At 55.9% G+C, this 27,765-nt stretch overlaps 4 protein-coding genes and 4 non-coding genes across 8 annotated transcripts; 6 read left to right on the forward strand and 2 right to left on the reverse strand.

Moving 5' to 3' along the window:
- The first annotated feature begins 66 nt into the window (after window positions 1–66).
- On the forward strand, window positions 67–3,286 carry RPL7A (ribosomal protein L7a). Its single transcript, XM_058524415.1, has 8 exons — window positions 67–157; window positions 641–761; window positions 1,268–1,417; window positions 1,735–1,875; window positions 2,088–2,167; window positions 2,471–2,601; window positions 2,905–2,974; window positions 3,124–3,286. Exons 1-8 carry the CDS (start codon window positions 155–157, stop codon window positions 3,226–3,228), a joined length of 801 nt encoding a protein of 266 aa, XP_058380398.1. The 5' UTR covers window positions 67–154; the 3' UTR covers window positions 3,229–3,286.
- LOC131393831 (small nucleolar RNA SNORD24) lies at window positions 1,113–1,187 on the forward strand. The gene has a single exon (XR_009215976.1). It is a non-coding gene; the product is annotated as a small nucleolar RNA SNORD24 (small nucleolar RNA).
- On the forward strand, window positions 1,921–1,995 carry LOC131393829 (small nucleolar RNA SNORD36). Its single transcript, XR_009215974.1, has one exon. It is a non-coding gene; the product is annotated as a small nucleolar RNA SNORD36 (small nucleolar RNA).
- Window positions 2,328–2,400, forward strand: LOC131393828 (small nucleolar RNA SNORD36). The gene has a single exon (XR_009215973.1). It is a non-coding gene; the product is annotated as a small nucleolar RNA SNORD36 (small nucleolar RNA).
- Window positions 2,744–2,808, forward strand: LOC131393830 (small nucleolar RNA SNORD36). The gene has a single exon (XR_009215975.1). It is a non-coding gene; the product is annotated as a small nucleolar RNA SNORD36 (small nucleolar RNA).
- A 242-nt stretch (window positions 3,287–3,528) lies between the features above and the next one.
- On the reverse strand, window positions 3,529–7,819 carry LOC131393483 (surfeit locus protein 1). Its single transcript, XM_058524410.1, has 9 exons — window positions 7,739–7,819; window positions 7,576–7,624; window positions 6,498–6,631; window positions 6,334–6,416; window positions 5,494–5,685; window positions 4,461–4,533; window positions 4,212–4,374; window positions 3,798–3,879; window positions 3,529–3,721 (listed from the first exon to the last, which is right to left on the reverse strand). The coding sequence occupies exons 1-9, from the start codon at window positions 7,811–7,813 to the stop codon at window positions 3,652–3,654; spliced, it is 921 nt and encodes a 306-aa protein (XP_058380393.1). The 5' UTR covers window positions 7,814–7,819; the 3' UTR covers window positions 3,529–3,651.
- Window positions 7,820–7,921: 102 nt separating this feature from the next.
- Window positions 7,922–13,027, forward strand: SURF2 (surfeit 2). Its single transcript, XM_058524417.1, has 6 exons — window positions 7,922–8,024; window positions 8,182–8,336; window positions 9,296–9,399; window positions 11,796–11,984; window positions 12,196–12,362; window positions 12,923–13,027. Exons 1-6 carry the CDS (start codon window positions 7,947–7,949, stop codon window positions 13,001–13,003), a joined length of 774 nt encoding a protein of 257 aa, XP_058380400.1. The 5' UTR covers window positions 7,922–7,946; the 3' UTR covers window positions 13,004–13,027.
- Window positions 13,028–13,348: 321 nt separating this feature from the next.
- On the reverse strand, window positions 13,349–27,273 carry SURF4 (surfeit 4). Its single transcript, XM_058524416.1, has 6 exons — window positions 27,145–27,273; window positions 19,117–19,303; window positions 18,342–18,418; window positions 17,661–17,704; window positions 16,934–17,120; window positions 13,349–15,819 (listed from the first exon to the last, which is right to left on the reverse strand). The coding sequence occupies exons 1-6, from the start codon at window positions 27,190–27,192 to the stop codon at window positions 15,553–15,555; spliced, it is 810 nt and encodes a 269-aa protein (XP_058380399.1). The 5' UTR covers window positions 27,193–27,273; the 3' UTR covers window positions 13,349–15,552.
- Window positions 27,274–27,765: the final 492 nt, after the last annotated feature.

Here is a 27,765-nt window from a genome sequence, read left to right on the forward strand (position 1 = left end):
ACTCTAGGCACCGCCCCCGACGGGAGGGCAGGCGAGAGGAGCCCTGTCGCTTTAAGCCCGAAATCCCGCGCAGGCAGCAGTTCTCGCGAGCTCCGAGGTCTCATACTTATTACCCACAATTCCCTTTCCTTTCTCTCTCATCCAGCCGCCCAAGATGGTGAGTGGATGTGTGGGTTCCTGTTTTGGCGCCGGGTCCGGGCTCTATCCGCTGCCATCCTCCTCGGGGCGCGATCCCGCGGGCGTCCCTCCATCGCCCGGCGCGAGGGGAGCCCCGCAGGGCCTGACATAGAGGCTTTGGGCTGGGGCAGAGTCCCCGGCGGCTCGGCCAGGGGAGGAGGATCCGGGGAGCGCAGCGCCGCAATGCGGGGCCGGGGCGGCTGGGGCCGAGGGCTCTTCGCGGTGGTGGGGGCCGCCCAGGGGCCTCGGGCGAGGGTTCTGAGTCCGCCCCGCTGTGTGCGCCGGCTCCTGGGGCCGCGGAGCAGGGCGGGGGCCGGGCTCGTGCGGGGGTCGTGAGCGTCTGCCGCGCGACGGCGAGGGCTCCTGAGCGCCGAGGTCGCCGGTGCCCGGCCGGCCAGGGCCCCGTGCGCCCGCGTCCGAGGAGCCGGCGGAGGAGGTGGTCTGACGGCTCCTCTCTGCGCAGCCGAAAGGGAAGAAGGCCAAGGGGAAGAAGGTGGCCCCGGCCCCTGCGGTCGTGAAGAAGCAGGAGGCCAAGAAGGTGGTGAACCCCCTGTTCGAGAAGCGGCCCAAGAATTTTGGCATTGGTGAGAAAGGGGAGTGTGGGAGAGGGCTGTATTTCAGCCGTCGCTCCTGACGAGGGGAGGTCGCTGCTGCAACAGCAGCTCACGTCGCGTCTTGATGCGCGGGTGGTCGCGGGTTGGGGTCCCGTTTGCCCCTCTCCCGCTGTAAGGTGGCTCGGTGCTTGGTCTCCCTCTGCGGGGGGGACAGTGCTGCGGCGTCGGCGTGGCCTCGTGCGCGTCTGAGCGTGTCAGCGTTCCGCTGGGATGCCGGCCTTCGGGGTTCGGCTTGCGGGCGAGAGCTGGCTCTCCCGCAGCGGACGCACGTTGAGTGGGAAGAGGGGTCGCTGGTCTCCCCTGTGGTCCTAGGTGTTTGTGTGCAGATGATGTGAAAGAATATTTGCTATCTGAAAGATGGTGACGACTTGTCAAACCACCAAGATCGCTGATGCACCTACACCCTTCCCCGTGGCCCTAGACACGAGCTTGACAGTGAGTTTGAGCCTCACTCAGTGTTGCCCTCTCCGTCTCAGGACAGGACATCCAGCCCAAAAGGGACCTCACCCGCTTTGTCAAATGGCCCCGCTACATCCGGCTGCAGCGACAAAGGGCGATCCTCTATAAGCGGCTGAAAGTACCTCCCGCGATTAACCAGTTCACCCAGGCCCTGGACCGCCAAACAGGTGAGGTGCTGTGGCATGAAACCAGCTTTGGGGAGGGGTTTCTCAGGCAGGGACGCGGTTATGTTTTCTGTTGACAGTACTAGATCTGAGGCGTTCTGAGGGGTGCTGGGTATTTTGAAGTAGGTTGGTTTATTAAAGCTTAGGATTCTTTGTCTAGGTTCCGGAGCCTGAAGGTGGCATAACTAGAGATTGTGTACATGGCCCAAGATTTCTTGAATTGCAAATGTCATATTCAGGACAGTGATGTAGCATTTATTACACTAAATGACCAGAATTAGAACTTAAATTACAAGCCTAAACTGACAGTATTTTCTCAGCTACTCAGTTGCTTAAGCTGGCTCACAAGTACAGACCAGAGACAAAGCAAGAGAAGAAGCAGCGACTGTTGGCCAGGGCAGAGAAGAAAGCTGCTGGAAAAGGGGATGTCCCCACTAAGAGGCCACCTGTCCTCCGAGCAGGTGAGTGGGCCCCTCCTTACGGAGGTGAATGGTGGGGCAGGCGGTTGGCAGTGATGGGTGAATTTCTTCACCTGGAGTCACAGTGAAGAGTAGAATCCAAGCTTTTTAACCCTGAGTCATAGCCGGGCCCACCAGAGAGCTGCTTCTAAGAGCACACCATACACATGTGCACAGACACTCCTGTGCTCACGCGAGCTGGTTGTGTGTTCTAGGGGTTAATACGGTCACCACCTTGGTGGAGAACAAGAAGGCTCAGCTGGTAGTGATCGCACATGATGTGGATCCCATCGAGGTACGTTTGACTTGTTTTTCAGCCATTGGCTGCTGCACTTAGATTGGGTCTTTGTGTTGGTACGGGGAAGACAGTGAAGCTGAATACTGAGTCGGGCACATCAGGCCAAGGTGGGGGGACCGGGACTGTCAGCACTGACAAAGGATCCAACTCGTGGCTCTTGCAATGATGTGAACTTTTCACTGAATTAAACCTTGAAGTGCAAATACATGAGCTTTTTAACACTGAGCAATTGCTACTAAGCTAGCTTTTAAATTATTGCTTTTGATCAAAATACACTCTAGAGCTAATGGTGTCTTCCAGCTGGTCGTCTTCCTGCCTGCCCTGTGTCGGAAGATGGGGGTGCCCTACTGCATCATCAAGGGGAAGGCCCGGCTGGGGCGTCTGGTCCACAGGAAGACGTGCACCACCGTTGCCTTCACACAAGTCAACTCGTGAGTATGCAGTGCACCCCGAACACCCAGGAATCAATAGGGGATGCCCCCCTACCCCTAGAAGTTCACGTAGTCAGTTCTTCAGGATTTCACCTTAAAGATCAGATCCTTTAGCTTGAAGGAATACATTCGTGTGAGCCTTTGCCAATGATGGTTAAGAATTTCTTCATCTGAATAAACCATGTGGCAGTTTTGTATCTGAGGTAAAAGGCTTATGTTTGGAGCTAAAAACGAAGGCATTTCTCATTTCTGGAAGGACCATTGAGAGGCCACTGACCCATTTTTTTCCCCCTGCCTTGTTAGGGAAGACAAAGGAGCTCTGGCTAAGCTGGTGGAAGCCATCAGGACCAACTACAACGACAGATATGACGAGGTAAGGAGTGACTTTAAGTAGAGTACTGTCTTGGGGAAGTCAAGTGTTACTGTTTCTGAGCAGTTCTGTTTGGCTAGAACAGCGTGGACCAGCATGCCTTGAAAGCCTCAGAAAACCACAGGCTAAGCTGACTGCCTTTCTTTCTGCAGATCCGCCGTCACTGGGGAGGCAACGTCCTGGGTCCAAAATCGGTGGCTCGCATTGCCAAGCTGGAGAAGGCAAAGGCTAAAGAACTGGCCACCAAGCTGGGCTGAGCGTACACCATTGAGTTTTCTGTACATAAAAAAAGTAATAAAAATTCTCCTTCCGTCAGTGTCAGTTGTGTGTTCTGGGTTGAAGGTAATTAGCTGATTACCAATAAGTTTGGGATGATGGCAAGTACGTTTTCAAACTCGGGGTCAGTATTCCCATAGGGTCTGAGTTGTGTCAGACCTACTGTGTGAGTTGGTCCCGTTTTACGCTGCTTGCTCCTGTGTAGTACTTAAGCATTCTGAACCAGGCCTGGAACTGATCAGCCAGCAGATGTAGATAGAAAGAAAGGCAGGCACGATATGTGTAGTGTGGAGGTTTATTTATACGAATAGTACATGATGCAACATAAAATCAAATCTTTTGAAGTAATGCTTACTGAGTGACTTCCTAATTAACCAGGGACAGGGCTACATCAGTTAGTCCCATCACATGCCAGGAGTCCGCTGTAGGAATTTCTTAAACCATAGGTATGATGTGGCTGCGCCGAGTCCGTACCTGGGGTTGGAAGAAAGGGAATGCTGCCAGGGTTCTGAAGGGGAGGGACGAGGGAGCAGTGGGGTCTGGGACTCACCAGGTGAGGATGTACTGCATGTGCTCGTTCCTCAGAGTGACTCTGGTCTGCCCTCCAATGGGTCCTCCAGGAACCGTGCTCTCTGCAGAGACAGTGGGCGCAGTCAGTCCTCACAATCTCGTGCCTCCAGCTTCTTGGCACTTAACAGGCTAAATGGCCAGCTGGTTTTTTGGAACCTTCCATAGCTCTTCCCCAAAGCTGTCCTTTCTGGATGGCCAATTTCAAGTCACTTCAGTAATGCCTTTTACTGTAACCAACCAGCCCCCTAGTGCTGCCCTCTTTGGGTCACACCCCCCCATCCCTCCTCCCACTCACTAGAATGGATGTAACTGGGAGGTGTCCAGGGTTTAGAGGGAGGGAGAACAGTATTTACAAAGCTACTTGATCTTCTAGGGTGGGCTGGTCACCACGTACTGAAGTCGGCATCAATGAAAATGGGGTCTGTGCCTGTGACTCTGGCCATGGCCTCCAAGTCCCGGTAATGCCAGTGGTTCCTTTCTGGATTGTTCTCAGGGACAAAGGGCTTCCTGGTTTCTGTCAGCCTCACCATCCCGACTAGGTCCACTTCTCCCTCGATCTATAAAGGAAGGTGTGCGATTGTTCTTCAGGGGCCTGCACGGAGACTAGCCGGCTTCTACAGAGTCCTGCTCACCTGCCCCTTACCTGGCCTTTCTGCCGTGTATCCGGATTCACTTTCTTCCTGGGGACAAACCCTCTATTTACCAGGATGGTGATTCTAGAGTAATAAAAGTGTGCTATTTCAGGTCGGGGAGGGTTTTTGAATAATCAGGAACAATAGTAGCAGGGAAGGATTTGAAACAGGACCCAGTGGAGACAAGCTGGGGGGGGTACTCCCAAAGCAGTGCGCGCCATTGGGACAGTCTTCCTCTCTTGCCCTGAGCCTGACTGCTAAGAGCCCCCCCCTTTTTTTTTACCCCTCTTCTGTTTCCTTCCTTCTGCCTCACCCACTGCAACATGCAACCCATGACCAACCCCACCAGGGCCAGAGCTGACGCCCACCTCTCCCTGGAACTACTGCAGCAGCTGCCTCATGCACCTGCCTCCCATCTCCCCTCCTGGCCCGGGGAGCCTCAGGGGGCAGCCTGGCTCACGTTACTCAGCCTGTCCGCCCGCTAGAGACACAGCCCTGGGGCCCAACCCCGACCCAAGACCAGGCAGCTGCGAGCTCACAAGGCCTCTGGGGTTTCCCTTGTACGTTAGCATTTGGGAAGCTGCTCTAGTCATGGATCTTGCAGGGCCCCCCGCCCCGCCCCGGTCCATGTCATTTCCTTTCCCTCTCTTCACTCCAGGTTTGGCCCAAACAGGCCCCTGGAAAGCATTCCCTGACTTGACTCCCTCCAGGCAGAGCTGAGGGCTCCTTTCTCAGGTTTGTCTTGCTAGCCCCTCCCCATGCTGCACCAGAATGTGTTGGCCACTAGACAGTTTCTCGGGAGCAGCCTGTTTCATTCACCTCCTTCCCCTTCAGAGCTTAACATACGAAAGTTGTTCAGTAATAAATTAAATGAATTGACTTACTGTCCGAATTACAAATTTTCAATCATCAAGGAACTGAAGCTTTCTGGGTATCTTGGATTCCCTAGGTCTTACCAAAGTTGGGAGTTGAGAGGAAAGAGATGAAAGTGAGTGTGCCCAGCTGCACCTGGCAGGCCAGTCACCCCCCACACAGCCCACTCACCCCAGGTCAGTGCAGTGGAAGGGGGTGACCACGTAGGCACCGCTCTCAGCTGAGGAGGAGAGCCGGCCGGCCTCCCGGGCCTCCCGGGCCGGATCCACCATGGTCCGCGGCATCATGTACAGCTCCTTGGAGTGGTCAAAGTGGCCCCTGACCTTCACTGGCCTGTACTCCAGACTCTTCAGTTCCATCAGGCTACATGGGAGAGGGAAGAAGTGGAGCAGGAAGATAAATCTGGGGGCTGCAAACCACGCCCTCTAAACAGGGAAGTTGACCCCTCTGAAGCCAAGTGGGAATGCGGATCTGTGCTGCCAAACAGTGCAAGTCTTTAAGAGAAGCTAAAATGTGAACTGTGTGAACTTAACATATAGGCCAAAACCCCACCTGCCAGCCAAATATGGCACACTTCCCTGCTCCCACAAATGGCAAGCTCTGCTGAATGTATCTGCCCCTCTAGGGCAGTGCTTCCAGACGTGGGAGGGCAGTAGATTCATTCAGGGCACTTTTTCAAAACCCCACTCTCATGTCAAGACAGGACATGACATGAGGGCGTTGTCTGCCCTCACCCACCGGCTAAGAATTACTGCTACAGGGGGCCACCAGCACTCTGGGGGATCCCGCGGGTACACTAGACCTGAAAGGCTGAAACTCAGGATCAAAGATAAGATTTTTCTATATACGTTAGGCAGCTTTCCAGGGGCAGTCGGGTGTCAGCAGGAAGCTCAGCAGGGCAGCTGATCTTGAGGGCTCCCGGCTGAGGGTCAGGACCGCAAGCCGAAGCCAGGCCCCACTGCTGACCTCAGGTGAGACCAGCACCAGGCAGGCAGCCACACCAACACTCACTCTGCTGGCAGAGGGATGGGCTCGGCCATGACTCTAGACTCGAGCTCTGCAATCAGCTCCAGCTTCCACTTCCGACGCTGGACCTACGTAAACAGAACATAAGCCCGAGCAGATGGCCACAGGGTCAAGGGCTCAGAACCACGAGAGGAGAGGCCAGTCTTTACCTGCCATGTCCCCAGGCCAAATGCAGTCACAGGAACGAGAAGCAGGAACCACTGCAGAAAGGAGTCATCTTCCGCTTTCGCGGCAGGTGCTTCGGCTGCGGAACTGCCACACCTGCTCAGCCTCCAGGCCAACCCTAGGAAGGTTTACAACACTGGCATGGGGTCAGAAGCCTTAGAACAAATAGAACTGGAGTAGCCAATTCCTCGAGAAGACTCCGCCAATACTGCCAGAGAAAATGTGGTACAGGAGGAGTGAACAGACCACAGCCTACAGTCAGGAGCAAACTAGCAGCACCTGTGTCCAGCCCAGCTCCTAACCCAGCTCCTAACCCAGTCCGTGGCACATGGCACACACTCAATGGATGTTTGTTGACTGAATAAATGAGACCTAGGGCTTGGTCCTGGCTCCACCACCAAACACGACCCTGGGTAATTCATGCAACCACCTCATGCCTTTTATGCAAGAATACGCTTAGATGTATTCTACTGCACTAAGGTGCACCAGTACTGGCTGCAGTGCTGTGCACAGAGACAGGAATATGATACAAACTCAGGAGAGTGGTTTATGCAGCTCTCTTAAGAGACTCTCTTTCATTGCTCATAAACGCAAAGACAGAACAGTGTACACGCAAAGTGCCTTTAAGCTCTCAGAGGAGTAGTCCCATCAACTGACAGGATCGTGGGCCTTGTGGATGGTAACAAGGCGGGCCTGGAGCTATTTGTGCACAGCACTCTACACGCACCAAAACGCCCTCGCTGGGCATTCAGAAGCAACACGTCAACTGTGGTGATCACATGTGCTGTCCTTCAGGATCCCACTTAGGCTGGCCCCTGGTGAGCACGACGAGACGCTGGGAAGGTAGCGTCTCCGGCCGTGTGTGTGACCCGGAGCGCGCGAGGAGCCAGCCCCGGGCTGTCGCGAGGCCGCGCCATCAAGGCTCCATCGGGAGGCACCGAGCATCACCCGGGGGGCGGGCGGGCAGCAGCGAGAGCTCTCGGTGCCCACGGCCTCGCGAGGCGGGGCGCGGGGACAGGGGGCTTTCCCCAGGGCCTGGGACACAGCGGGACCAGTCCTCACCTGTGCGCGCCGGAGCCGCAAGGACGCTCCTGACCGCGCCGGCCGAGGCCTGCGGAGACGCGAGGGGCGGGCTGAGCTGGTCGTCCAGGCCGGGCGCGGCCCCCAGCCCGCCCGCCACCCCGCCCGGCCCCACCCCACGCCCGCCGCCCCCCGCCCCGCTCACCCGCCCCGCGCCCGCCGCGCGCAGGAGCGGCCCCGGCCCCGCCGCCCTCAGCCCCAACCACCGCACAGCCGCCATCGCCCCGCCGGCCCACGGGCGCTTCCGGGCCGGCATCTGCTTCCGGGGCGCCGCCGAGCCCCGCCCTGAGCCCCGCCCCCGGCCCCACGTGGTTGGAGCAGCGCCGGATCCCAGCTCCGTGGGCCGCCGAGCCATGGGCGAGCCTGCTGCCGACGTGCGCGCCTTCCTGCGCGAGCACCCGAGCCTGCGGCTGGAGCCTGGCGCCAGCAAGGTCTGCGGGTGCCCCTGACCGTCCTGGACCCCCTCACCGCCCCTGGGGGCCCGGGACCCCCCCGTATCCTCCCACCGCCCCCGGCTTCCCTCAGCCGCCCCCCAGGACCCCTTCACTGCCCCTAGCGCCCGCCTCCGACTGCTCCACCCGCCCGCAGGTGAGGTGCACTCTGACGGGCCACGAGCTGCCCTGCCGCCTGCCCGAGCTCCAGGTCTACACTCGCGGCAAGAAGTACCAGCGGCTGATTCGAGCCTCCCCGGCCTTCGACTACGCCGAGTTCGAGCCGCACATCGTGCCCAGCACCAAGAACCCGTATGTGGGCAGGGCGGCCTGGCACCGTAGGGTTCCGGGGCGGGGGCGGGCGGGCAGGCGGGCAGTTCTAGCGCCGAGTCTGGCCGCTGCTGGGCTGTAGACTCCGAAGTCCGACCCCTCCCGCTGGGTGAGCTCTCCTCGAGGACGCGCCAGTTCTGCAGGCCTGCCTTCTCGTGAGTTAGGAGACCTGGGATCCAGGCGGGCGTCCTGGGGCTGTGTCACCCGGATCGCGGCTGAGGCCCGCCCCGGGGGCATGTTTGCTGCTTTGTAGACGGGAGGGTTGTCACCTTGGCCTGTGGGCTTCATAGAGGATTGGAGCGCTGGTGCTTGGTTAGCTTCACAGCTTTAAAGGAGAGCTTGGTTTTATCTGAGAGTGTGTGGGCAATGGCGAATGCTCCTACTTATTGAGCATTTTGCCAGGCTAAGCCTTGAACATGCATTCTCATGCTGCAGCCATCTGGTGAGGCTGGCTAGGTCTCTCTTCCAGGTAAACGTGAGGCCACAGTCAGTGTGGATCAGTGGTTTTCCACCCTGGCTGCAGAGTGGAATTGCTTGGGAGCTTTTTTTGTTTGTTTTGTTTTTTGGTGAGGAAGATTGGCCCTGAGCTAAGATCTGTTGCCAATCCTCCTGTTTTTGCTTGAGCAAGATTCGCCATGAGCTAACATCTGTCCCCATCTTCCTGTATTTTGTATGTGGGACACCACCACAGCATGGCTTGATGAGTGGTGCGTAGGTCCTTGCCCAGGATCCAGGCCTGTGAACCTCAGGCCGGGAAGTGGAGTGCACAAACTTAACCACTATGCTACCAGGCTGGCCCTGCTTGATGCCCAGGCCACGTCGTAGACCTCCCCCATCGGACTCTCTGGCGGTGATTCCAAGATGGAGCCATGGTGGAGGCCCACTGGTCTGGATCCTTGCTTGTGAACTGTCCTTGCAAACCAGGTCTCCCTGCCCCTCAGGCACCAGCTGTTCTGCAAACTCACTCTGCGGCACATCAACAAGTCCCCGGAGCATGTGCTAAGGCATACCCAGGGCCGGCGGTACCAGAGAGCTCTGCGTAAATGTAAGTAGCCATGGGGTACCCAGACTGCCCAGGAGGAGCGTCCCTAGAAGGCAGAAATGGCGTCTCGGTCATCCTTCAGCAATACTTGGTGGATGCACCAGCCGGTCCCGTCACAGTGAGGAGAGCAACGATGGTAGAGACAGGTGCACAGCAAGGAGCAGACTCCCAAGTGATTGCAGGTTGTGTAAGAGCTGTGGAGGGAAGGGTGCCGGGGACGCCAGGCGGGCCTGTCCTACCCTACGCAGGAGGCCTGGGAAAGGCTCTCCGAGGGTTTCTCTTGAGGCTGAGACTTGAGGGATGTGTGGACTGGGGGTGAGGTGCTCCAAGTAGAGGAAAGGGTCCTTGCGAGGTCTGAGGCAGAAAAACACTGGGCTGTGGGAAGTTCTGAAGGACAGCCATTGTGCCGCCGTGCAAGGTGGGGTTAGAAAGTCAGGTGGGGATGAGACCACAGAGGGTCCTGGAGGCCGTGGTCAGGAGCATGTGCAGTGGGGATGCATTGAAAGGGTTAAAGCCGGGACAGAGAACAGTCAGTTTGTGTCTCAGGATCACTTCTGCTCGGAGGGGGCACCCTGGCTGTGCAATCACCCAGGTGAAGACGGTGGTGGCTGGGTTGGTAACCCAGTCGGGTTACCAGGTGTTGGCAGGGAAGATGGAATGATGTGGACAGGTTTAGCTGTTTTGTGGATAGAATCAGTAGATGAGGGGAGGGAGACGAGGAAGAAGTCAGCTGTGAATCCTAACTTCCTGGCTTGTGCGCCTGTGGATGACGTGTCATTAAGTTAGGAGAGTGGAGTCTAGATGATAGGCTTTGTGGGGGAAATTAAAAGTCCCTTTGGACATTTTTAATTGGAGGTGTATCAGGGAGGGTGGCTGTTGAAAACATGGGTCAGCACTCAGATGAAGTCATTGACATAGAGATGGCATTTGCGTCCATGGAGCCAGGTGAGAAGGGCCAGGGCTGGGCCTGAGCACAGAGGAGCCCCAGGATGGTGAGGAGAACCCGGGTGGAGCAGTATCTGGGACACAGGAGTTTCAAGGAGAAAGTGGTAGACTCTTATCAAATGTTACTGAAGGAAAGATGAGGACAGAAAAGTGACCTTGAGATTTGACAAAGGCAGCTGAGGTGGCATGGTGGGGACAGAGCCAGATTGGAAAGGGGCGGTAGACTGTAGCCTTGTGAGGCGGGTGAAGGGAGGACTGGGATGGGGACCCAGTCAGGTGGGTTTGATGCTGGGAAGATGAGGAAGACAAGTCCAAAAGCTTTATTTCCCAATGAAGAAATGAGACCCGGTCTCCACCTGAGGGTGAAAGTGGAGGATTGGGAAGGCAGGACACCCATTCCCTGGGCACCTTGCAGAGATGCCGCGCAGGCCCAGAGCCTGGGGATTTGGTTTTCTCCAGTCACGTTCAGCGCTAGGCATGGGCAGGAAGGAGCAGGGGGTAGGGGGGCGGCCTGGGCTGGGGTTCCCCCTGAGTAAGAGAGTAATGATGATGCGGGGCCGTGGAGCTGAGACAGGACGAGGAGGCAGCGAGGCCTCTTCGGTGGTGGCCTGGAGGAGTCAGAGCATGGCAGCAAGGGACCTCGCCGAGGGCGCTGTGAGGAGATGCTGGATGCAGGTTCTGGTGGGGACAAGGCTGCTGTGGGGCCGGAGCGGGTGGCAGAGATGAAGCGGGCTAGGGCTGCGGAGGTAGGCAGAAGTGGGCAGTGACATCCAAGGCCAGGCCCAGCAGGACTCGTCTACCCCGTGAGGGACAATGGTGGGAATTTTTGGGGGTGACAGAGCCAGCTCCCCCCATCCCCTCTCCCCGTGAGGGAGCTGCACTGGAATGGAGAGGCTTGTGCCAACGGAGAGCAAGCTCCAGCAGCCTGGCCCCTCCATGACGCCCTCCTCCTCACCAGAGGTCAATCAGCACCCCCCACACCAGGCTGGGCTCCCTGAGTCCTCAGTGCTGGAGGGACCAGTGTGACTCCAGTGAGGTCCTTCCATGGAAGCCTCATCCTGGCCCCTCCGCCCCCAGCCAAGGTCAGCAAGGCTTGGCTCCAGCTTCCACTGAGCCTCACCATCCAGGGTTGGGTCCTGGCCACAGTGCCTGCGAGGGGACTTCAGTCTCCTGGAGACAGCCCGACACGGCTTCCATGCCAAGCTGCACTTATATCTGTGCCTGCTCAGTGCCCTTCCAGCTGCTGCTCCCTAGAGCCTGGCTGGTGCTGGTGGCCCAGGAGACCTCTACCATCTTCTTGGCTCTCGAGCCACACCCCCGCTAGCCTCCCTCCTCTCCTGGGAGGAACTGAGCTGATGGTACTTACCTGCCACCACTAATTTTTACCCAGTGGGTGGCGTGTGGGGGCCGAGAGGATGAGGGAGGACTGGGCAGCGTGCTGGCCTGTCTCCCAGATGCGGAGTGCCAGGAGCAGGGTGTGGAGTATGTGCCTGCCTGCCTCCTGCACAAGAGGAGGAGGAGGGAAGACCAGATGGACAGTGACGGGCCACCTCACCCCAGAGAAGCCTTCTGGGAACCCGAATCCAGCGATGAGGATGGCGCCCCGAGTGACAATGACGACAGTATGACAGACCTGTACCCACGTAAGTGGGAATCTGTCCCCTCCCCGTCCCGTGGATTTGGGTCTTGGCTGTCCAGTCCATTTCCTGTCAGCAGCAAGTGGGCTCTGGCCTGTTCCTGCCTCCCGCTGTGTGTGCTCCTCAAGCCCAGGGCCCGGGCTGATGGCTCTCCCACTCAGCCCCCTGCACAGGTGTGAACTCAACCTAAAACAGCCCATCTCTCTATTCCTTCCAGCCGAGCTGTTCACCAGAAAGGACCTGGGAGGCACTGAGCATGGGGACAACACTGATGACTTTTTGACAGATGATGAGGATGAGAAGCCAAGGCGCCCACGGGAGAAGGGCCCTGGGGATAGAGAGGGGATGGAAGTGGACCGGGAGATGGTCCTCAAGCGCAGGAAGGTGAGTGATACCTCCAGGGCTGCTAGCATGATAGCAGCTTCCTCTAGTGATTTTCAATTTCTTGAGAGAAATAAAAAAAAAAAACCTTTTCTGCAAATAAAATCCCAAGCTGACAATACATAAGATAAGAGCCAAGGCTGCTCTGATGGGGAGGGGGGCCTGCCTCCTGGTTTGCACGTGTGCTGAAGCCGGGCTCCACAGAACGGGTTCAAGACGGCTGGTCTGCAGGATGACTGCCCAAGTGCAGACACTGCCCCTTACCCTTGCGACCGGAGCAGGAGTGAAGATTTCGTCCCCTGTGGTAGAGAAGCAGGATCGGGGCTAGAAGTAGTCAGGGTCTTTGTGGCAAGGTTTGGGAAGTCGAGGTGCTGCCTTTAAGGTGCTCCCTGGCATCACCATGGAAGCCAGCAACTGTATGGGGAGCCGTGGGCGGAAAGCTGACCAGGGAGTTTCCAACTAAAACCTCCCTGTCTGTACAGACTGGGGGGCTCTGGACCCACAGCCCCTTCATCTCGGGTCAGAAAGGCTCCACTGATCGGAATTGTCTGTTCTTGCCACAGAAGCAGTTGGGCTCGTCCAAGAAGTTCAAGAGTCATCACTGCAAACCGAGGAGCTTCAGGTCTTTTAAACAGTCAGGTTAATAAAAGATGGCTGGAGACAACGCATCTTGACAGCCTCTGGAGAATCCTTCAGGCGTTCCACCCTGTGTTCCTCTTCAGGCCGCCTACCATGCATCCTCTGAATGTCAGGGCGTCCCAGGGTCTTCTCCATCCACTCCTCGTTTGCTGCCCCAGAAGGCAGGGCTGGGGGTGTATCCTGTAGATGTCAGGGTCCCGTCCCCCACACCCAGGAAGGATTCTGTCTGGATGTGGCTTCTATGTGCTCCTCAGTGAAGCCTAGAGGGTCCGCCCGGCTCCCTGCAGATCCTGAGGAGAGCCCTGGCCGGGCCCCACCCTGGCTGAACAACAGCAGAGGATCACACTGCATACAACAAATGCCATTATTTATTTTGATGTGTTTCCAAAAATCAAAATGTTTTCAAACACAACTAAGTTATAAAATACAGCATAAAATGAGATTTATACCTATTTCCCACATAAAGCAAAAAAAATTTCAGAAATTGTTTTGCCAAACCAATTGGTAAAGCATATTCTTCTCTCCTCCCCACAGAGGCATCTACCCCCGTCACAGGCAGTAGCCCACTCAAGGCCAGGGGGGCAGGGACAACCTCCAATATCCAGGGTGACTAGTGAGGACCATGCCCCTAGGCCTCCTGGGGTCGATCCCAGCTTCCACAAACCAACAAAGGTCTTCTGAGTGAGGGCCAAGGAGCACCTGTACCCTGCCAGAAACAGTGCCACAGAGAGACTGCGACAGGACTGTCATGCTGTGTTAACGGGGAAGGGGGTGTGGACCCAGAGACGGCCCTGCTGAGGTGGAAACAAACCACTTTCGTGTAGTGAGCATCGAGTGAAGCAGAAAAGCTCTCTGTCCTTAAGCCATTGCTTCATCTCATAAATACCAGGGAAGCACGGAGGCAGGCCTTCAGGGGAGGGTTTAGGAACATCTTGGGATGAGCCTGTGCTGTGGCTGGGACACAAGGTGGGGTGTTGAAAGGTGTGCCATTGCTCCCCTCAGGTTAGGTGGGTCCAGGCTGCAGAGCCAGGGAAGGTCCTAAGAGCACTGGTGGGCAAAGCCAGCCTCAGCCCTGCGCTGGGAAGCCAACCAGGGGCACATGGAGGCTCCCCACCCCACCATAGCTCTAGTCTGAAAAGTAAACGTGGAGCTGGCTCAGGCCTGGCCCCCAGAAGCCTGGAGATGGCCCTCAGGCTTGCACACCTAGTTGATGAAACCAGAGAAGAAAAGACAAGCTCCAAGGAAGTCCCCGTTCTGAGTTTGGTCAGCCTCACCCAGTCTGCCCCGCAGAAGGATCTGGGGGCAGGACCAGTGGGAGGCAGAGATGTTCTGACTCTCTCCCCGTGGCATCCGCTACAACGCAGATGAGTGGAGAACAGCAACAGCACTCACCCCCCCCAAGAAGAGAAACGCAATATAAGGCAATGTTAGAAAACTTTAAATACAGCATTAAGATCCAATCAGTAAGGCATCACAAATTGTAAAAAGTAATTTGGGCTGCATCCAGCATAGCAAATAGACAATCGGAGCAAGCAGCAGCCTCATGAAGATGGTAAGTCATGGCTGCACAGCCTGGGAGGAATCCCTCCAGCCAAAGAAAAGCCAGGCTGGGCACTCAGCCAGGTCGGCGCTCTGCCCACGGTGTCAGCCATGGCTCTACGAAAAGGTCGAGTGTGAGGTAACTGGTCTGAGAGCCCGCTGTCACTGCTCTGCCCCACGGTGGCGGTTGTTCCTCCTAAACTGATCAAATGGGAGCAGCCGAGGCCAACATGCAGACATGCTGCCAGACCCTGGTCAGCATGCCGGTCCCTGTGGGCTCTAGGTGGCGTCCCGAGGACTTCTAGCCCACCGTCCAGACCGTGAGCCACTAAAGCTCCTAGGGTATCACCCCATAAAACAATTATGCACCAATCCAAGACAACTTTCTGATTAATGACTTTTACCATCAACAGCAGCCTCAGTCGCCATCTAATACTGCATCATTCCCTGGGTTTTGGGTTTCTCTAAATGTTTTCATTGTCCCTATATTATAACACAGGGCAGAAACAATGTAGAAGCCACTGGTGCGATTTTAAACCAGGGAGTTTGACAGTGTGTTTGATGTTTGGCTGGGCCATCCCAAATCTTTTAGTAGTTTTAGCTAAACACATAAACTTTAAAAAAATAAGGGGAGACTGCTTTGAATGACACACAACTGTATCTGCTCACAGTACAGCTTGAAGGCCCCCCACCCTGCCAAAAAAGAGAAATGAAAATAGGACTGAGAGACCACAGCCAACCACACTGCTCACTCTGGGAAGCTGAGGCCTTGCCTTGGGGAGGGAGGTGCTAACCGTCCAGCCGGCCAGCTCTGAATGGTCAGATATCAGGTTGTGGGTCCAGAGCAGATTTAGCCATCAATTTTTAGGTGTCTGCAAATAAAGTTCTCAAAACATCTGTGCCTTTACCAAGGGAGGGAAGGGAAGAGGATACATGAATGCTGGCAGTTCTGTCGAATCCACCACGAATGATTCCTCGATGGCTACGGGTCTTAGCCAGGCAGGGAAGGGGTCTGTTACCACTCTTTCTTCTTCTCGTCCATGGAGACGCCCCCGGGGCCCAGAGCCACCACCAGGAGCAAGCCTCCGATCACTGACATGGTCTGGAAGAAGTCGTACTTCAGGAAGTCGTGCATGGGCTTATAGACAGGAATGGTCCAGAAGGCGTTGAAATACACGTTGATGGCAAACAGCCAGACGACAAGAGTCAAAGCGGCCAGCTTGGTCTTAAAACCAATGGCCACTAAAATCATCAGAGCCGTGCCCACGATGTTCTGGAGAATCTGCGTAGGTTGAAAGGTAAGAAATTCAAAATAAATGTGAGGAAGAAAAGACATATCACGTTTTGCGTGTGTGCGCGCGCACATGTGTGTGTGTGAGGAAGACTAGCCCTGAGCTAACATCCGCCAATCCCCTCTGTTTGCTGAGGAAGACTGGCCCTGGGCTAACATCCATGCCCATCTTCCTCTACTTTATATGGGACACTGCCACAGCATGGCTTGACAAGCAGTGCGTTGGTCTGCGCCCAGGATCCGAACCCGCAAACCCCAGGCCGGCAAAGCAGAGTGCGCGAACTTAACCACTGAACCACCGGGCCGGCCCTGAGACGTATCATGTTTTATCAACAGGCAAGTTCCTTCTGCCCCGTGTCACTGAAGTATCTGTGCCAGGGTGATGCAACTAAGGGGTGTGTGGAGAGGCAGCCGCTTAGGAGCTGGAGTCTGCATTACAAGTGGAGAATAAAAACGGGGGACGATAGGGGCCGTAGATAAAGCAGCACTTTGAACCATGAAAGGTCTGGAGAAGATGAAAAGCAAGTCTCCAATTAATAGGCTGTGATTTACCAAGACACACAGGTGGGCCTCTAAGCCATAGCTCCATTCCCCAGTGCTCCTCAGAACCAACCTCTCCCCTCTCCCCCAGCACCAGGAGCCCCTCCTGGGAACCTCGCCTGGCCAGGGTGCAGTTGGCTATAAAGACATGCTCTGTAAGCTCCTCGGGACCAGGACAGAACCCTCTTCAACTCTGCACCCCAATACCTGGCACACAAAAAGTACACGATAAAGGTACAAGTGGGAGGAAGGAAAGAAAAAGAAGAGGAATCTGTGTAGAGAACCTCGTCGAACAGCCTGGAGAGCCAGCGCACCAGTCTTCCAGCGAGGTCAGGGAGATTCTGGACTCAATTTGTCGGAAAGGCAGCTTCTTGGCACTCAAGAGCTTAGAGGTTTCTTGTTTCTTTTCACAGGATCAAAATGTTTGCTTCCTTTGAGCCAACTCATTCCAGTGGCCCCTTGACCATGCTTAGTACACAACCAGGGAAGAGGGGGCAGGGCTGGGAGGACAGCACGCCTTCTTGGACAGGAGACCAGAGCCGTCTAGGCAAGCAGGAACACTTACCGAGAAGAAGCTGGCGTCAAAGTGCAGGAGGGTCATGAACATCAAGACCAGCAGGACCCTGCCTCCGAGCTGCATGTACTGTTTGGGGGAGCTCTCGCGCACGGTGGGGACGCCGGCGAACATGCTCTTCCCCTCAGACCGGGACTCCGCCAAGAGCAGCAACAAGCCTCCTCCCAGAGCCAGGTTCCTGATGAAGAACAGGAATGCAGGGCTAGTCGCTAAGGCTCATGGGGCACTACAAGCGCCCATGAGACCACAGTGGGACACCCTGCCGTGAGCACATCCCTCACTCCACGCTCCAAGCAGGACCGGGCGGGCCTGAGTCCACAGGACCACAGACCTGAGTCACACCTACGGAAAGCCTTACAGGACTGAAGACACAGGTGTGTCTGTCCTGTGTCCTTACCCCAAACAGTGACAGGGAACCTGAACACACACGGAACCCAGGCCCAGCTCGGCTTTACTGCTGACCAGTAGGTGCCCCTGAGCAAGTGTGTTTTCACTGGGACCCTCATTCTCTCCCTCGTGAAATGTGGAGTCAGGAGAGACGACTGCTTTCTCACCAGTGTCCTAGGCGCCCTGGGTGGGGCTGGAAAAGGCTCTGCCAACATCCACTACAGAGTCTAAGCAGCTCAGTTTGGACACAAAGAAGTTGATTCCAACTGATAGTTACTGAGTTAGAGATATGAGGAAAGTACACTAAACTCACCGACCAGAATGCACCTACCTCATCAGAAACTTCAAGTCCCATAAAATGCTGTAGGCAATCGTCTGAAGGGAACAGAGGAGAGAGAGAAACTTGAGTCCCAGCATTTTCAAACGAACTTCTATTTCTATGGAACTACTAGCATTAGGCAATCTTTCCAGTGAGAAGAGAAGATACACGAAAGCGTGCTGGGACACCTGCAAGGCCAACAGCACGGCTCTGCACAGCTCAGAGCGTGCTGGTGGGCCCCCGGCCCGTTTATCAAGCACCCGCTCAATCACAGCTGTGCCCGAGACACTCGGGAGAACACGGCGGTCCAGACCACTGATCTAGACTGAAATGTTATGTGTTAAACATTTCATCTGAAGAGCTGGGCATTCTTCTTTATGAAGTGAAACGATAACAAGACAGGGTCCTGGCGGCGGCCAACCTCATGACTTGTCCCCTTATCAAAGGAAACTCAGGGAAGTGGCAAAAGGTGGGCCCGGCTCCCAGAGCTCGGCACTTGGGCACCGCTCGGCCACACGCTTCTCCTAAGCTTGCCTTGAGGAAAACCTAGTGATTTCTCAGAAGAGAAAATGAGTTCCAGGCAGAGACACACACAGGGCTGAAGGGGAGTGAAGCTGAGTCCTCAGAATGCCTTTCCAGAAGCTCTGCTCCGCCAGAGCCAGGAAAAGGGAGGCCTCCACTGTGCGTGTCTACCTGCAGTGCTATGATTCCGAAGAGCCCAAAGCAGGCGTACTGCACGAAGTTCCTGCTCAACACCAGGATGCAGCCAGCTGGAAAGGAGAGGCCAAAGGTCAGGGGACACCGCCACAGCAGCTGCCACCGCAACTGGCCCTCTGGTGCAGTGGCAGCCCAACTACCTACCCCATGCAAAAAGCAAGTTCTGGGAGAACTAATGATAGGCATGACCACACACGTCAATTGGACTTGATGTATCAAAACCACTGGTCTAGAAAGTGGATCTCTTGTGACAGAGACAGGCCATTTTCCAGAGTCAGCTGTCCATCAGAGGCTCTGCTGTGGAGAGCTTCAGGATGGCTGAAAAGCACAAGTCCCTTTCTTGCCCCATATGTACAAAGAGGGTGGGCTGCCACCAGAAGACGGTGGTCAGGAGCAGACAGACCTGAGGCTCCCATGCGCCACGTTCCAGTCTAATGCTCTCCTTCCTGTTTACCCCTATTTATCCTTTCCAGACACCTCTGTTTTTGACCACCTGGGCCCCGCACTGGCCTACCCAGGTCACCCAGTTGCCAACATCTCCTGCTCTGGGCACATAAAAACAGGGACTGTATCATTAGCCCAGGGTTGAACATGAGCACCACCCAGATGCTTGCAGAACCAACTCCCAGCCCTGGAAAGAAGGGAAGGGGAGCAGACGACTATCCCAGGAGACCCTCCAGCTCAAACGCGGCCTCCCCATCTCTCATGGTCGGCACTTGGCCATGGTGTTGGTGGCGTAGGGGTCACTCACTCAGCTGCCCGAGCAAGTTGAGGATCACGAAGGAGGAGGCCAGCAGGTAGCCGCAGTTCCAGGTGCTGTCGATGTAGTCCCGCTGCTCGCCCCACTGGAACCACATGCGGATGCCATCCTCCAGGAAGGTGCTGATCAGGCAGAGGCGCGCCACGTGAGGGAGGTACTGCTTCGTGACTCGGAGGAACTGCAGGCCACAGAAACCGCCAGGTGAGGAGGCTGCAGCAGGGACAGCAGACCCTAGCCAGGCGCTTCCTGGGTGGGGGCGCGTGGGCACTCGGCACCTGCTCCCAGCACTGCCCTGTAGGTCTGGATGTGTGACAACCCAAGCATCAGTCCCAAAGAGGGACGACTCGGCACTGGGCTCAGACCCCCCTACAGCGACAGACACGATGCTCTCCTATGACCTCCTCTGTGATCTCAGCAGACATGTAGGTGGCAACTACAGTTGTCAAACATGGAACTGCCACAACACACTCAGCACCTAGTCTCAGTCAAAGGCATGAGCAAATCAGAATCACCGAATGACAGGCTGAAGAGGCCCTCCGAGACCATCTGAGTTTCTCCACTCGGCACTCCCACACTTGGGCCCGGGTCGTTCTTCACTGTGCGGGCGTCCGGCACTAAAGGGTGTTTAGCGACATCCGTGGCCTCTACCCACTGGTTGCTATTAGCAGCCCCCCTCCAACTGTGATAAGCGAAAATCCCTCCAGGCATTGCTGCATGTCCCCTGAGGGGGAAAATCGCCAGCCCTCATTCAGAAGCTCCGATCTAGTCCAACCTCTCATTTTACAACCGGCAAACTGAAGCCGAGGGGAGAGGGCTCACCCAGAGCTGTGCGGACCCGACACTGCCATGCTGAGGCTTGACCCGGCCTCCTGGTCACACATAGCTGAGCCTGTGGCCTCCCAGCCACCCCAGTGACGCTCAGAGCCCCTCCAGACAGAAGAGAGCTGGGCACTCTCTTGAGACGACAATCTGCTTAGGTGACAGCCGGGGTCCCAGCCCCAGAGGGCCTCATGGTTGGCCAAGCAGTAAGCTCACGTGTTTACACTTAGCCAAAATCTCCCAAGCAGTGAGAGGACACGCCAGGCTCTGGCCAGCACGTGTGTGGAGGTAGGAACGACAGTGCATGTCCCAGCCCCTCACAGAGTTCCCCTCCAGAGACTCAAGATCAGCCTTGGGCAACTGTGTGTGTGCAACAGCTGTGAGCAACACAGGAACTGGTGTGGCAATGGCTGGGAAGCTCTGGGATTTTTTAAAAACCTGTGTAGCCCAAAGCAAATTGAAACCACGCTAACAAATGGGATGGACAACTGTTTAAACAGCAATGAAATTCAAGTGTGAGAAATCCCTGGCAAATGTCAGAGAGAGAAAACCACACTGATAACTTCCTCCTGCTCTGTGCAAGTTCTGCCATTCCTGATTAGGAGACAAATATGCAGGTCAAACTGAGGTACAAATGTCATTCTGGTGCACACCACGCACCTTCTCATACCAATCACTCAAAGCTGAGATACAAAGGGAAAGAAACCCTACGATATACAATAACACAGCAGGACCTGGGGAGAAAGACCGGGGACCCACCCACGTGAGTGACGTGTCAGGACTCAAGAGTCTAAAGGGCATCATGAGTCTGACCCCTCAAAGGGACAGTCAAATCAACGTCACAGTCCCTCTTAGGGCTGACTACACCTATTGTTGGAATAAATGAAGGTGTATATGAGACCGTTTCTTAATTTTTGGCATTTTGAAAAGTTGCTTTAAAGTCCTAGAAACTGCTGAAGCTGTCGATCACAGTTACTGAGCCTCTGGTTGTTTAGATAAAACTTTAGTTCCTCAACTTTGGCTCAGTCAGCACAGAGAACTCCCCTCCCGGTCTGATCAGACTGGCTTACCTGGAGGAGGAAGAGGAGTAAGAGGTTACAAGCCAGGTGTCATTCTCTTCAAATCCACTGAGCTAGAGCCCTGAGGTGTTGCTTCTGCACACATCTGTCAGCCCTTGACCCCCACTGAAGTGGTGGCAGAAGTCACAGTGAGAGACAGACAGACAGATGCCCAGACAATCAACGAAGCGGGTACAGGGGCTGAAGCACGGGCTGAGGCTGAGGCCCCCTGTTCTCATCCTGGCTCTGACACCCGCCAGCCAGTGTGCTGTGTGACTGTGGACAAGATGAGTTACTTTTGGGGTGGGGGGGTCTCTGCTGTCCTTCTACACAGTGAGGACAGCTGGACTGATGTTTGCTAAGATTCTTTCCAACTTAAGCAGAGGAGAAAAGGGAAGGAGAAAGGGGCTTGTTTCAAAAAAAAAAAAGGGCCCCAGTATTCCTATGCGAATTCTGGAGTCCACGCAGAGACAAACACAGGAAATATGCACACTCGGTGTGAACACACACACGTGCGTATCAGATGAGGGTGTACGGGGACAGCTGACGCCACACACACACCCTCCCATTTCTGCTTCATGGCCCAAATGCTTTCGACATGCCCAGCAACAGTGTAATCATCCCCTTCGGTGAGGACACAGGGCGCCTCCTCAGCTTGAATGCGATGGCCTTTGTGTCGGGGCCAAGCCAAGAGGCCCTGGCAACGACCCAGGCCTCACCTGGACATCTACAGCTGGGGAGAAGCAATGGCAAGAGTGGCAGAGCTGCACAGGAAGGCTGCAGACTCAGAGAGACTGGGGCCATGGCAGGACTCCCGGGGGAGGGTGACCCCAAAAGGCAGCACAGAGACAGACATCGGAGGTGTTCTGACTTGCCTCCAAATTGGTGCTGAAAGCCGCTCACCGCCAAGTCTGCCCCATCGCCGTGCTCACCAGAGAGGAGCAAACAAGCCCAGGCCCATGGGGCTTCGGTCTACGCCGCCTCAGCTAAAGCACCCCGTCGAACACACTCATTTGCTCCGCAGCACAGCCCGCGAGATGGACGCGGTGTTTAAAAGCCTCTGGGATGAGTCCGTACTCTTAATTTGAGTGTCTGGGTCAAGAGGATTAAAGAGCAACAGCGAGAATCTCCCCTTCAGATCAGTAAGTCACTCCTCCCTCCCGTGCAGACATGCCCAAGGAGACAGACACCTCTTTGCTTTGGGAAAAAAATGCAAAAATCCAGGTATTTGCGCTCTGAACTAAGCATGTACCTGACTTTCCAAGTCAAATGTGGTCTAGGTTTAAGGCTGACTATTTTATAAGTCAGGCTGATCCAGAGGCTCTTTTAAACCAGCCATCCTCTAATGAGCACCTGTTTGGACTGAACACGAAAGAAAAAAACTATGTTTAATAACGAGACCAGGGGCCGGCCCTGTGGCTTAGTGGTTAAGCATGCGCGTTCCACTGCTGGTGGCCCGGGTTCGGATCCTGGGCGCGCACCGACGCACCGCTTGTCTGGCCACGCTGAGGCCGCGTCCCACATACAGCAACTAGAAGGATGTGCAACTATGACATACAACTATCTACTGGGGCTTTGGGGGAAAAATAAATAAATAAAATTATATATAAAAAAAAAACTAATGAGACCAGACCCAATTTTCACCTTATTCCCTACATGCGTTTTGGTCACAACCGTTCAGACTTGGCCACTGAACCCACATCATGCCACCTTAGACAATGTCCCAAAGCCAGTGTCCCCTCTGGACAGCAGAGAAGAGCCCCCAGATCAGGCATCCAGGTGCACCCGAGGGCTGGGAACAGTCCCCTGACAGGCGCTCGGGCTATGCCAGCATCCAGCACGTGCCATGGGTCCTGAAGGCCAGGGGCTGCCTGCCGACTATGCCCGCTGCAAGCACATCCTGCCCGTGACTGCCGCTCCCGGGAGAGACTCGTGGAGGCAGACACAAAGTGGGGGGAGCCTGCAGGAGGGGCAAGGACAGTTTGTCACCCTCTGTGGGGCAGGCCTTTCAGAGGAGTCTCCCAGGACCTCACAGTCAGGCACGACATGGTTCACAAGCAGCGACAGCAGCTGAGTAACTTCAGAAATATGGAAAGCTGAAACTTGTTTACAAGGGGTTATTATTTTCAAGAACTGAAGGGGATTTAAGAAACGTAATCATACCCATCCTGAGATGTAACTTGGAATATAATGACCATGTCACACAGCACAACTCAGAAAAACCTACTTTCTCTTAGTATCCCGGACACAAGGAACTGAGCAAAGCAGTGTGCAGGGCTTGGTTAACGAGAACTTCAAGCAGGAAAGAAAGGCAGGTCAGCTCCCCTGACCACCGAGGACTGGGCCTGCCCTTCTCAGGGGCACATCCCAGGAAATTAGAACCTGCGGCCGGGGGACTGCCTCATATCCGGCTGAGTCAGGGCTGGTGCAAGAGTTCGGTGAATCACAGATGCGCGTCCAACAGGACCCCAGAACTCCAAGTCTCCCTGCGGGCTGCTCTGTAGGTTCATGCTGCACCTCAAGGTAAGCTGGAGAGATGGCCTGGCTTTCCCTACTAAGAATCCATGTGTGACAAAGAGCCTAACTGCAGGAGAGCAGCGACAGGCCACGTGGAAGAGAACACGGCTGTGCCTCACCTTCCGGCAGAAGCCTCGCTAACCACAGTCTCCTCCACGTCTTCCCCCAACTCCCCAGAAGAGGTGGGGTGGCTTTTCTTAACCTCCTGTCTCAGCCGGGCAAGCAGGGAAGGCTGAGTCAGCTCTTCTTTGCCTTCTCTCCACACTCCTTATGGCACAGGGCAGGCAGCCCTTGAGGGGGTGGGGGTGACAGAGCACAGGAACAAGAGGAAAACGCTCAGAACCCACACTGTCACCAGAAGCCTACCCACACCCACGCACCGTTAATCCAGAGCCCTCACACCTGTGACTACACATGCCCAGTTCAGTGTCCTGTCGGGGCCATCCGAGCTACCCAACACTAGACCAGAGGCCAAAGGGAGCTCCTGGGGGTGAATGCTCCCAGGACTGGCTCTGTCGTGCGAAAGGACAGGTAAAAATATCAAAGGCCACAGTGGAGAGCAAGGCACCACGCAGCTTATCTGTCACCTTGGTGATGAGCCAGCAGGCAGAACCCATTAAGCGCTAATACTCCTGTTTACTGGGGTAATTGTGCTGGGAAGTGACAGTTTGCAGATCGGCAGCGAGAGCCAGCTCCTGGGCACAGACACAATTTTGGATTGCTGAGTTCATTGGTCTCTGGCCCCTTCCGCCTGGTCTCAGATGGCTTCCGAATGCCTAGCTCCCGCAGAGAGCACTCTCAGCAGTTTCCCCAGGGCCTGGCTTCCAGGGACCAGGAGGACACTGTCCCTGGCTGTCCAGGGCAAGGACTTCGATGCCAGAGATGCAGCTTGGGAGGAGCCTTACCCTCTAACCTTGTACCCTGTGCTCTAGCCTCTGCAGACCTGAAGGAAAGGGTGCAGTATGGCCAAGCAGCAAGGAGCTCAGCCTTTGGGGTACCAAGACTTGGACTCAAAACTTCAGCCTGCCACGTGCTGTGCAAGATCACAGCAAACCTCCCTCTCCGCATCTGAAGGTGCACACACCATGGCCAACCTCATACAGTCTGGAGGGTGACTGGGGGGCCAGGCCCCGTGCTGGCATATTAAAGGTTCAGTATTATTGTCATAACTCTCCAAGGATGCACAGGCCTTCTTAAGTCCCACTCTCAGCAGCCCAGACTTTCTGGTCAAATCCTGTCACTTCATTTTTGCTTTTGTCTTCTGAAGACAAGGTTAGAAAAAATGGACATGTCACATTATCTGAGCAGTGACTTCAATGATATTTCCCCACTCCCTTCAAATTAGATCATTTTCATTTTAAAAGCCTGGATGCTCAGCACCTTCATTATTGGCAGCTTTGTTTTAATACTATGTGGATAAATGTTACAAACAAAAGCCCCACCCCAGCTTGGCCAGATTTTGTCCATAGGAAGCTGTCACTGGCTCTGCACCCATTATCTGCCCGTGTCCTCCTCCAGCGCCAAGCCCACCTGTGGCAGAAGAGGCTCCTGACTTTGGTTGTGAAGAGCACGAAGGCCGCTGCCCTCCCGAGCGGCCCACAAAGGGGCACGCAGGCACCCCATACAAGGCAGGATGTATGTGGCACTAGCTGCGAGGTCAGAGCCTGGGTCTCCTCCCAGGGCTGTGGCCCCAGGCCAGTCCAGGAGCCTCAGCAGGCCTCACCTTCCTTCCCCACAGTAACTTGGTGCAGGCCGACCCGGAGGCCGACGCGTATGCCCCCAAGGGCCTTCTGTTTCCAAGGTTCTGCTTCTTTCATTTAAAACACACAAAATGCATGGAGAAAAAGAAGAAAGGATTACATAAAGAGATTCTGAACCTTTTTTTTCCAGTATGAGAGTTTATCATTTGACAGTTGGCAGCAGTTTGATTGGAGACATTTTATCTAGATTTGGTTATGAAATTCACTTGCAAAACCACGGTTTTCTAGGCTGAGGAGCAAGTATATGTAGCTCTCATGGTTCCCTTGGCTAAAAGGAGCCATCTTCTTAGGGAGTTGCTACTTGGGGAAATAAAATTGGGTCACTAAAATTATGTCAATGAAAACTGACAAACAAAGAAGACCTACTTGGTTCTTGAGAGCTTTCGATATGAATTTTTAAATTGTGTCTGTAAACACAAAATCATGACGTTAGAAAAACTATTTCTTCAAGTTGATATACTTTTTCCCCCCAAAATTAGTTTTCAAATATCAGCTCACAGGAAGGTGGTGCACTGAGACCCCAATTACGAGGCCACACAGAAAGACATCACCCCTCAAGAGGAACGACGGAAAATCTCATTCACCAATAACTGATCAGAAAACACTTACTATTTTTTGAAGTCACACACACACAAACATACGCGTTCCAGTAAGCCTAGCCTCAGAGTATGATTACTCAATACCACCCCCGTAAAAATTAAAAATTTAACCTCACTCCATTTAACTCGGGCAAAGCCACAAGACATGAAGAGAACCAAGGAAAGACATGCAGTTGGGCCAGACCGACCTGCCTGCAGGGATACGGTTAGTCTGTATACATAACGGGATATTCTTAGAAGTAAAAGGCACACAGCTAAATAATTACCACCAAGTCTTTTTTCCAAGCTTAACCAAAAAACAGCTGGAAGCTCTGTCCTCTTCCCTTTCCAGGATCTGATCTGTCCATCTAGTTTTTGAATACCTTTAACAATTACTCAACCACCTGTTTCGAGGGCTTCCCTGTTGCTCAGAATGCCACCTGTACACTTCTGGAAGGAGAAAACCCAGGAAGATAGGCTTCCCCTCCTCCCAGGTTTGTGTACAGATAAATACCCATTCAATTCAGTCCCAGGGCAGAGTCCAAACAGGGAGAGAAAATGCAGGGAGGGTCAAAGAGACCCCATGAGTCCAACATCTGGGAGAGAGAAAAGAAAAAGTGCTGTGGCTTTCTGTGGTTGGGGTGCATACCAGGGCGCCCCCTCTCCTCTGGAAGGACCCCCAGGCCTCCAGTCTGACCAACCCCTGTCCAGGATCAGAGCTCCCCGCCCCGCCTCCTAAGAGTGCCCAGTAAAAGGAAAAGGGTGCTGGGAGAACCCCAACATTTCAGAATGGAGAGGACGCTCCCCAAGCACTCCAGGACTCGGGCCGCCTTCTCAGGAGGCAGCCACTCAACCCCTCACCCCCCAGGAGGGCCCAGGCCGGGCTGGGGGCCGGGCACCCCGAGCGGGTGCCGAGCACGGGGCCAAGAACACACCCCAGCCCTGGTGGGGGGGCGGCAACCGGGCAGGCGGGGCCTGCAGGCCGGGTTTGGGGGTGCACCGGGCCGGCCCACGAGCCCAGGAGGGAGCGCCCCGGTTGGGGGAGCGGGCACGATCCCTCGGAGGGGGCGGGAGGGGAGGCGGAGGGGAGGCCCAGGCCTCGGGCGGCCTGCGGGCGGGGGCGGCCGGGGCTCGGGGCCGGGGCCGGCGGCGCGGGCGGGCCGGTCGGGGGCCGGGGGAGGGAGCCCGGGAAGGCTGTTCGGGGGAGGGGCCCCACGGAGGGGTCGGGGGAGGGGGTTCTCGGGGAGGGGGCTCCGGGGAGGGGCCGGCCGGGGCCGCAGGCCGCACCTGGTCGGCGAAGTCCTCGGCCGTGCCCATCAGGTCGTTCTGGCCCATGGCGGCGGCGGGAGGCTCGGCTCGCTCGCTCGCTCGCTCGCTCGGCGCTCGGCCCGTCGGCGCCCGCGCCCGCTGCGGCCTCCACAGGAAGTGCCCGGCGCCCGGCCTCGCTCCTCGTCAGCAGCTCCCGCGGCTGCCACGTAGGCCAAGCCTTAAAGGGGCCGCGCCGCCGGTCCCGCCCCGGCCGCGCCTTAAAGGGGCCGCGCGCCGCCCGCCGCCGCCCCGCGCCCGCCTCGCCCTCCGGTCCTGCCCACCGCACGCTCTGGTCCCGCCCACCGCACGCTATGGCCACGCCCACAAGGCACTCTAGCCCCGCCCGCCGCGCTCCAGGCTCCGCCCACCACGCGCTTAAAGGCGGCCAGGTCCTGAGGGCCCCGGGCCGGCAGGGACGCACGCGTGTCCCAGCGGACGTCGTTCTGGCAGGGAGGGCCCGGGGTCAGGCAGACACACCTGGGGCTAAGGGTCGCCCCCAGGGTGGGGGATGGGGTCCCTACTGGGCATGCTCAGTCGAGGGTCCCGCTGTCGGTAACGGCTGGGGGCGCAGCCTTGGCGCCCAGCGGAGGGAGAGGGAGG

The sequence above is a fragment of the Diceros bicornis genome, chromosome 28 (assembly GCF_020826845.1).
Source record: "Diceros bicornis minor isolate mBicDic1 chromosome 28, mDicBic1.mat.cur, whole genome shotgun sequence".
Classification (NCBI taxonomy): Eukaryota; Metazoa; Chordata; class Mammalia; order Perissodactyla; family Rhinocerotidae; genus Diceros; species Diceros bicornis.